General features: G+C 31.0%; 1 protein-coding gene and 1 pseudogene across 1 annotated transcript; both read left to right on the forward strand.

Moving 5' to 3' along the window:
- Positions 1–236: 236 nt before the first annotated feature.
- LOC143072134 (toll-like receptor 2) lies at positions 237–3,473 on the forward strand. Its single transcript, XM_076246947.1, has one exon. The coding sequence runs from the start codon at positions 585–587 to the stop codon at positions 3,162–3,164; it is 2,580 nt and encodes an 859-aa protein (XP_076103062.1). The 5' UTR covers positions 237–584; the 3' UTR covers positions 3,165–3,473.
- A 2,393-nt stretch (positions 3,474–5,866) lies between these two features.
- On the forward strand, positions 5,867–9,260 carry LOC143070589 (uncharacterized; annotated as a pseudogene).
- The last annotated feature ends 1,795 nt before the right edge of the window (positions 9,261–11,055 follow it).

The raw sequence follows: 11,055 nt of genomic DNA on the forward strand, positions 1-11,055 counted from the left end.
TGTTTCTTTTATATGTTTAAAGACATAATTATTTAGCAAAATGTGTTGTTAATTCTTACTTTGTTAGTCTTTTACGAGACGGAGTGATGACCTACATTTACTTCCCTGTGTATCGATTTCACTCTGATATATTCAAAAACAACTTAATATCTTTGAATTAAGAATTATAAGGATTAAACACATTTCGAAGGACTTTTATGTTAAGTTTGTGAGTTAATCACCCGAGTTTACACATCAATAACCTCTAGGAAAAATGTGTTTAATCCTATAATAAAGAAGGCGGGAACTAATGGAATATATTAACTGATCATCGACTCTAAACTCGCTAATTTATTTATAGTTCTTACAGTGGGTAATTGCTAACCAAAATTTAAAGTTACTAGATACAACTATGGAGCTGATGTAATATGCAAATAGTTTTAAACGAAAAAATATTTAAAATGTCTAAAACTGTGTACGGAATATATACTTTATAATTCATCGATGAGTTATAATTAATAGCATGTAATTCAGTCTACAAAAAAAATTAACTACTTCTTAACTAATCTCTTCTGTGCGTTTAAAAGAAGTATGTTGTTCAGTATATGAAGAAACGAGAGAAAAAAGTAAACAGACACACACGTAACTTCGTAAGAATGCCTTATTTTGAATACGTGGCAATTTCGTTCATGCTTATTCGCTTTGTGACATCCTTACATTGTGACATTGCGTTTATGGAATCAAAAGAAGGAAAGTTGAAGATAGCCAATTGTCAAAATATTGGACTAACGCAAGTTCCGTCTTTTCTTCCAAATGATATCAATATACTGGATCTTAGTGAGAACAATATTAAAAATCTCAGCAATTATGATTTTGAACGGTACGGAATATTGGAAAAATTGATCGTAAAGAAAAACAAACTTCATCATATAGAAGATAAGAGTTTCGTTGGATTAAATCGATTGAAGATTTTGGATATGTCAGAAAACAAATTGAATTTGTTGCATAGCTATACGTCGGATTTGTTTTTACCATTGGTAAATTTAAGAAACCTAGATATACGACGTAACATGGAGCAACAGTCTGAAACTAATTTGTACCACTACCCTGATAACGCTTTTGCTGTTTTAGAACAGTTGGATTTCTTTGCATTGGACATGGCTCCAAATCCGAGTTTTGGAAAAGGATTTAGGAGATTGAAAAAGTTGAAATCGTTGACTTTCGAACTTTGTTATTTGCAATATCTTAACAACAGTGTGTTTGAAAACTTTTCTTCGAACATAAATGAGTTAAATTTAAAGGTGTGTCGTTTACATTTAGTTCATGTAGAAAATGATATTCTTCTTCCCTTTCCAAAAATGACCAAGTTAAACCTAGACGGAACTTGTATGCATCTAAAGCAGGCACTCAATATCTTATCTCCTTATCGTGGTAAAAGGTTTAAACTAATAAATTTCGGAGGATTGAGCTGTCCTGCATTCAATAATGAAAATTATACTTTTGTAGTGACAATCACAAAAGTAATGATGCAATATCTAAGAACTATTTGTGTCGAATGGTTAGACTTATCCGACAACGGGATAGTTGATTTTGAGGAAGATTCGTTACTGTCGTATGATAGACCAGAATGTTTAGAAAATATTTTCTTTAAAGGGAACCGTTTCGCCTTTTCGAAGGGCAGGCAAATGGATGAATTAAAAAGTTTTTTACAAAACTGTAAAAACTTAAAAACCTTAGATTATTCATATATTCCAGTTAAATATGAACTGAGCAATAACGACCTAGATAGAAACATTGTTCATGAGAAACAGCAATTTGAAAGTAAATCTTCTGAAGTCATTATTTTGCCTCGCTCCTTGGAAACTTTACTTCTAAGTAATGTGTTATGTTATGATTTTCAAAGAATTTTTTTAATTCCAGAAGGAAGCAATTTGACAAACTTAGATGTTTCTTTTGGTTTTTCTCTTACAAGTATTCTTTTTCAAAAGAACTCCTCTCAGAAAATCGAAACATTGGTAATTGATGGTCATCCGTATTCTTCTTTTATAGTTCAAGAAGAACTGATGAATAACGGAAAAATCAAAACTTTAAAATGGAGAGATGCTAGTTTGTATATTCACATGAACCCTGAAAATAAGCATTATTCTTCGAGAATACAGGAACTATTTAAGAAGTTAAAATACTTAGAACACTTAGATATGTCAAAAAATTCCCTGTGGTTTTTACCTGCAAATGTATTTGAAAGCATGACATATCTTTCAGAAATACGTTTGTCCAAAAACTTATTCCATTTGGTTCCCCGGCAAATCATGGATCTTACAAACATTAAATTATTAGATTTTCGACAAAATCTTTTAACAACATTGGATAAAAACACACGAGTTTGGGCAGATTCAATGAATCAACAACACGGCTTGAGTATTCTAATGGAAGATAATGCATTTGAATGTAATTGTGACAATTTGGACTTTATTGATTGGATAAATAAAACCAAAGTCAAGCTTGACAGTCGCTCGTATAAATGTACGCTTGTTAATGGTTCCATAATCACTGTTCGGGAATCCTACGAGAAGATGCATGATTTGTTTTCCCATTGTGAAAGTTCAACATGGCTTACCGTTGCCTCAACTTTGTTGTCCACGTGCTTCGTAACAGGTTTTTTATTTTTGATATATAGTAAAAGATGGGAAATTTCTTTATTCTTTTACCAAAAATTCCGAATCATTGTCAAAAAGAAATACTGCAAAAGCTTCAAATATGACGTTTTCGTTTCGTATGGGGACGATAGTGGACCCTGGATTAAAAACTATCTAATTCCAAAATTAGAACACGAGTGGAAACTCAAAATGTGTTTCAAAGATCGTGACTTCTTACCCGGGTGTTTCTATTTTGATACAGAAGCAGAAAGTATAGAAAACAGTAGACATGTTATATTTTTGCTTACTCCGTCTTTTAAATCGTCAGAAGATTACCTTTTTGCAGTTGAAAGAGTAAAACACGAGAAAAGGATACGTAATATAGAAAACATTATAGTTTTAGCAAAGGATATTTCATTGAAAGACATTCCAACAGAACTAACTTATATTTGGAACTATGTATCATTCATCCAGTGGCCAGATGACACCGATGATTTCGACATCATGTGGCAACAATTAAGACTATGGGTTTGTAGTGATTTGATGTAAAATACACTTCCAAATTCTCCTATGTATTTAAAAATCATAGGGTTATTTAAAAGGAAAATATTGTAAAATCAAATAGTTAGCAAAATAGTGTAAAAAATAGTTAGCAAAATATTGTAATAAATAATAATGGCTTCAAAAACTTCTTGATCAAACTTATGGTTAAACATATAGAATTATATGATAAATGCATCTTGCATTGTTCGTGATTGTTCAGTTGAATTGACCATTATATATTGGAATTCAGAACTCATATTCTTGTTTGATAATATATATTTTTGATGCGTGACATGCATATAATTTCATATTCATTACTTGATATTATTTAAAATATGCATTGAAGTTTAGCGGCCAATCTTGGAGTTTCCAAAAGCCTTAATTTGACAAATACGTGGGTTTTATTTATACCGCAGTATCTTGTATCAGTGTATTTTTTTTAATTCTTCATTGAATCATTCGCAATATGTGACCCGCCATGACATTTGCAGGCTTATGGAGGTAAAACGTCATTGTTAGAAAAATTATAAACATGATAAATATCGAGATTCAATGAAATACGTATTTGTGAAGAGGAGATAAACACTTGCCTTTGCTTCTCTTTTGCGGACGCCGAACTTTACATCATATATAAGTTTTGAAGAAGTTTTACTTTATCGTTTGAAGTGAAAAATATTTGAATCTACATTTTAAATTGATACAAAAAAAAAAATCAAATTTCTGCTCTATAGATTTCCTTTCATAAATGAAGTCTGAAAGTCTGAAATATATCCATAATAAATGCACCGTATCAAATGCATATAAGAGAACACCTACTTATAAACTGTTACGCGTCGCATACTATGTATAGAGACATGCATAATAAATTTAAATTAAAAAAAGGAATTCTTAAAGCTTCCTTTGACATTTTAAACTAATTTTATTTCAACAAGTTTAAATTACATGTTCTAAAATAGAGATAAGAATTGTTTGCATTGTAGTAAATCTAAGTCTTTGAAAATTTATTCAAATACGCTATTAAACATCACTAAGAGCCAATAAATACAATAATTTTGTGTTTTATAAATTAGTGCCTTCGATAAGTAAAAACTAATATTATTATGAATGCACCTATATAGAGTAACCCTTTTCTTGGATATAAATGTTGATTTTCCTTATTCCATCGATCATTTTTCAGTTGACATATGGGATGATACTTCAACATAAATAATTGATGATTTTAAAATCAGGGTCAGCAGTAGTTCGAATAGAGCAGTAGAAAATCCTGTCGCTGCAGATTTTCAGCAAGATTACAGACATATCGTAATGGTGACCGTCAAAGTTTATGGTGTCGACTTTAGTTACAAAAGTATTGATTGATCGATATGTGTTTAAATGCTACTTTCAACACTATTGTACTATTTCGTGGCGATCAATTTTTATTGATGGACGACACCTGAGTGCTCAGAGATAATCACTGACCTTTGATATAAAACTTACAATTCTACTCTCAATAAAGATTGCAGTCGAAGTCACTTGCCATGTGCGGGATTCGAACTAACCTTGGTGTTGACAGGCTAGTGATACAGCATTTTGACTACTTAGACCACTCAGAAGGCCCATCGAAGCTCCCCAGTTAGTAGGAATCTTCCTTATAACATGTTACAGTGTTGGGTTTTTTTATTTCTGGGCACACCCCTGTTAATGACGTCAGTAAAATGAACAAACATGAGCGTGACTTATCAGTTGAAATATTTAAACGCCATACAACGTGATAGGGAATACGCTTTAGCTTTGATATTGGAATGCGACAATGAAAAGTAGTTGAAATCATCACGTTCGCAATGGTTTGGTTTAAGGGCAGCATTCTATGTCAATATTATGGAAATTATCATGATATTAAACTCAATGTCTTTTTATACATGTTAAGTTCATTTGTATATATGAAGTGCACTCACTAAAACGTACGTAATTGATTGACGACAGAAAATAATCAATAAAGCTTAAATGATTTTATTTTGTTGATACTGACGAAGTTTTTGTAAATTGGTTAGGTTTCTTGTCCAATGAGTATGTTTTCGGACAGATCGATAATAAAATACTAATCAATCGAAATGTGAGCACCTGCTTCAAGAACCATTGATTGTTTTTTTCATCTGAAGGAGCTTCCTTTATTGCGAGTTTTGCCTTGATCTCGTTATTTAAAAAGACATTTTATTTCTTTTCGAACCATATGATTGCGACTATAGTTTTTAAATGAAATTAAACATCGAAAATTATGCAATGTAGCAACACATTAACGGCTTTCTTTAGAGGTATGAAGTAAACAAAAATACTTGCTACGGTAAAGCAATTCTCAAATTGAAAAAAAAATAGTTTCAATCGAAACACAACTTACTGAATGTGACAAACAACTGAGCAACATGAACCTCACAAAAAAACGGAAACAATCTTGGGTGATCCTAAAACATATGCATATCCTGCTCCATGATTGGCACTCGTCGTGTTTCTCATGTTGATACACACTTTTTTATCGTTTCAAAAATAAAATTATATGAGGTAGTCGTTATATTTCTTTTTGTAATCTCTTTTCGTTTTTATCGAAATACATATCGATTTCTGAATATCATGGTACTATTATAACATTAATTTTGAAAGTATATCTTTTTTAATTCCTTTACTATTTGATGATTTTGTAAATGATACAAAGTTCACAGTTGTGTCTTAACACACAAATACGTATTTCTGGGTTACTTTACTATTATATGAACTCAGTCAATTTGATTACGAATGATTATTATATTTCTACACCTGGATGGTTACATATTTTTTTTTCTCAAATTCACATAAAAAATATTTACCCGGAAGAAAGAGTATAAAATGATATTAGTTAAAGCGTATAAAAGATACCTACAATAGTTATCAATTTGGTTAATCCGCATAGCAAAGTGTCGGTTTGTTAAGATGGTTATTTAAAATTAAATAGTGTACGATAATTATTACCAAGAATATGGACTGATACAATTTTGACATCGGAATTTATATAAGCCATAATAACAAATTGATTCTGTGATCTATAGTTTTTGTTTTATTTGTGCGTGTATAAACGGTGATATAATAACGATATATTAGTAATTGTTAAAACACATTTATTGGGATGTATAACTATATTTATCAGATAGTGCCGTGCTTGTTCATTTTAATTTATTTAGTATATGCTCAAGAATGTAACATAACAGTTTATGATTATTTATCAGAACGGGTTAAGTTTGCGGACTGTAGTAGACGAGGTTTTAGCGAAGTTCCACAGTCACTTCCACGTGATATCACCGTTCTGGATCTTAGTGGAAACAAAATTCGTCGTATCAGTAACTACTCTTTTGAAAATTACAGTTTATTACACAATTTATCGTTGGCTAAAAATAAACTTCACATAATGGAGGAACATGCATTTAATGGATTAATCCGATTGAAGTTTTTGAATATGGCTGACAACATTTTGAACCTGAGATATGTCTATACAACAGAAATGCTTTTGCCGTTGCAAAATTTGAATAATCTGGACATACGACGGAATATTCCGAATCAACCGACTCTGGATTTATACCATTATCCTGATCAAGCTTTTGCAGTTTTACAAAAGCTAGAATTCTTAGCATTAGATATGGCTCCAAATCCGATTTTCGGAATAGGATTTCAAGGGCTGAAAAATCTGAAATCATTAACGTTTGAATTTTGTTTTTTAAAATATCTACGAGGGTATACATTCGAAAACTTTTCAGCGAATTTAGACGAATTGAAACTGACTAGATGTCATTCAAATTTTTTGGAGATGGAACACAATGCTTTTGTCCCTTTTCCTAAAATTACCAAAATACATTTTGAAGAATCATGCATGCATCTGAAACAGGCTCTTAACATACTGTCACCATATGAAGGCAAGACTATTGAAATTATGAATTTTCGATGCCTTAACTGTCCCATTTTCAATAACAATGAATATCCGTTTTCATTAAAAGTCACAACAGCCATGATGAGATATTTGAAAACAATTTGTGTAGAAACTTTAGATTTATCAGACAACGGGATAGTTGATTTTGATGAAAACTCGCCATTGTCATTCGATAGAACAGAGTGTTTAAAACATTTATATTTTTAAGGAAACAGGTTTGCGTTTGCCTATGGTAGACATATGGACGAGTTAAAAACATTTTTTAACAAATCTCTTGCATTGAAAACATTTGACTATTCTTATATTCCAGTTCGATATAAGCTATACACAAATGATTTTCGTCAATATTACGGAAAAGATTATCATTTGTCTAACAATGTGATTTATTTGCCTCGTTCATTAGAAAAATTAGTTTTGGGTAATGTTCTGTGTGAGGATATTTCTAGATTATTCTTTATACGTCGAGGAAGCAATTTGACTTACCTAGATGTGTCGTTTAGTTATACAAACAATGCTGTAGTTTTTGAAGGAAACGCCTCATACAAAACTGACACTTTGGTCTTAGATGGTCATTTTCACTTGACATTGTACACAATAGAGCTTGTTAATTTTATAAATGTAAAATATCTTTTGCGGAGAAGTGCTAGTTTGTTTCGTATAATGCATACTAGTTCAGATGACATGTTTTTCAAAAGATTTATAGCACATTTTAGAAAATTTAAATACCTCAATCATTTGGATTTGTCAGATAATAGTCTTAATAATTTACCAGAAAATTTATTCATTAATATTGATCATCTATCAGAATTATCTTTGTATACGAATTTGTTTCAGTCCACTCCAAGTGAGATCATTTCTCTAAATGATATCAAAGTACTTGACCTTATAAGTAACTTACTACCAACAGTGGATTATAAAACTCGTGTTTGGGCGGATTCAATGAACCTAAAACATGGTTTATATTTTCTTCTTGATGGCAATGCATTTGAATGTAATTGTGACAATTTGGATTTTATCAAGTGGATTCAAGAAACAAAAGTCAATCTAGACAGCAGATCATACAAGTGTACACTTCTAAACGGAACTGTTATAACCGTACTTGATGCATATGAAAACATGCATGGTTTGTTTTCCCACTGTAGAAATTCAATATGGCTGATTGTCTCTTCCATTTTGTTAGGAACAAGTTGTATCTTGACTTTAATAGTTTTATTATACAATAGACGATGGAACATAGCTATATTTTTTTACCGCATTTTTCGAAAGATTGTTGAAAAGAAATATGGTAAAAAATACACATATGACGTTTTTGTTTCATATGGCGGGGATTGCATACCTTGGATAAAAAAATACTTTATTCCAAAACTAGAAAACGAATGGAAATTCAAAATATGCGTAAAAGATCGCGACTTTTACGGCGGAGAGTCATTTTATGACGCAGAGGCAGACAGCATAGAAAACAGTAGACATGTTATATTTTTACTTACTCCAATATTTAAAGTCTCGCCAGACTGTCTGTTTGAAATTGATAGAGTGAAACACGAAATAAGTATGCAAAACATTGAAAATGTCATAGTCATATCTAAAGACATAACTTTAAAAGATATTCCTGAAGGGCTAACTCATGTTGATACACACTTTTTTATCGTTTCAAAAATAAAATTATATGAGGTAGTCGTTATATTTCTTTTTGTAATCTCTTTTCGTTTTTATCGAAATATATCGATTTCTGAATATCATGGTACTATTATAACATTTATTTTAAAAGTATATCTTTTTTAATTCCTTTACTATTTGATGATTTTGTAAATGATACAAAGTTCACAGTTGTGTCTTAACACACAAATACGTATTTCTGGGTTACTTTACTATTATATGAACTCAGTCAATTTGATTACGAATGATTATTATATTTCTACACCTGGATGGTTACATATTTTTTTTTCTCAAATTCACATAAAAAATATTTACCCGGAAGAAAGAGTATAAAATGATATTAGTTAAAGCGTATAAAAGATACCTACAATAGTTATCAATTTGGTTAATCCGCATAGCAAAGTGTCGGTTTGTTAAGATGGTTATTTAAAATTAAATAGTGTACGATAATTATTACCAAGAATATGGACTGATACAATTTTGACATCGGAATTTATATAAGCCATAATAACAAATTGATTCTGTGATCTATAGTTTTTGTTTTATTTGTGCGTGTATAAACGGTGATATAATAACGATATATTAGTAATTGTTAAAACACATTTATTGGGATGTATAACTATATTTATCAGATAGTGCCGTGCTTGTTCATTTTAATTTATTTAGTATATGCTCAAGAATGTAACATAACAGTTTATGATTATATATATATTATAAGACGGATATAAATCGAGGAATATGACTTTGAAAATATTTATGTGGATAAAACAATGCAAGCCATACATTTCACATAATTTTCACATGGCCTTGGCTGTTATGTTAGATAATTATTTGCATACACATGCAATTTTGTAAGATTTATAGCAATTACAACACATGTATAATCTTACACTAGTGTACTATACGAAACAAACACAATCCGAGTTTTTTACTCAGAGCATGGCCAAATTAGATGTTTTCCTATAAATAAAGTTTTAGAGACATTTATTGGTACTCTATGCTGCAATATCTGAATTGCTACACTTTTGAATTACATGCGTTTTCTAAAATTCAGTTAACTCGTTCAAATGAAAATGTTTTCTATCTACTAAATCTAGCGCTCGTTTACGCTGTGCATAGTAAGACATCGTTTTCAATGTCAGATGTGAAGCGTTTACAGAGCACTTGAAATGAAGATGATTTTACTTTTAATGCTATCTTTTCGTGTACATTATAAATAGTTTACGTTTTCATTCAAAAGTTACCACTATATTGTATTTGAAAATGTATAAAAACCACTTTACTTGGACGAAAACTTAACATTGGTTGCATAATATTCAGTTCTGTATGATTGAACAGATTATTATAAATCAATGCTTTTTCGTGTGTTGTAAATTATTTATTATTGAAATATTGCTTTACAAAATCATTGTTTATGATAAAAAAAATAAAATATTGCAATAAATAAATATATATTTATTTATGTCTTTGATATGCTATAAGAATAGTTAAGAAAGAGGGACGAAAGATATCAAAGGGACAGTCAAACTCAAACTGACAACGCCATGGCTAAAAATGAAAAAAAAAAGACGAACAAACAACATCACACATGACACAACATAGAAAACTAAAGAATAAACAACACGAACCCCACCAAAGAACTATGGGTGATCTCAGGTGCTCCGGACGGGTAAGCAGATCCTGCTCCACATGTGGCATCCGTCGTGTTGCTTTATGTGATAACAAATCCGGTAAATAGTCTAATTCGGTAGGTCACATTCATGAAAGGGAATAGGATTGTAGTTACGATATAAGGAACATATCCGATATCATTTGTGAAACGGTTATTTATAACGGTCAACCAACTCGTGATGGCGTCCGTAAAATTTACGAAGGGATGATTTCAACTTCACCATTTGGAACTCTTGGTTTAATAGCTTCCTTGTGAGCTGCAACCCTCTATCTAGAAAATCATGATAGGAAATGCAAGCACGGGAATATCGTATCAATTGGGAGATGTATACCCCGTATACAGGTGCTGCTGGAATGTTGCTACTAAGAAATGGAAAGTTCACAATTGGAAAGCTGAAATCATCTCTTTTGTCGTAAAGTTTTGTTTTCAACCGACCCTCATTGTCATTTTCTAGATGTAAGTCAAGATATGAGGCCGACTTAACTGTATCTGTAGTATCTTTTATCTCTAGCTCGATGGGATAGATGCGTTCCAGATAGTCACCAAATTTTAAATTATTTAGTGAAAGAACATCTATATAGCAGAAAGTACAGTTTAAAGATATTGCTAACTTCTTATCTTTCTTCCTAAGAAGTAAA

This window comes from Mytilus galloprovincialis, chromosome 4, assembly GCF_965363235.1.
Source record: "Mytilus galloprovincialis chromosome 4, xbMytGall1.hap1.1, whole genome shotgun sequence".
In the NCBI taxonomy this organism is placed as follows: Eukaryota; Metazoa; Mollusca; class Bivalvia; order Mytilida; family Mytilidae; genus Mytilus; species Mytilus galloprovincialis.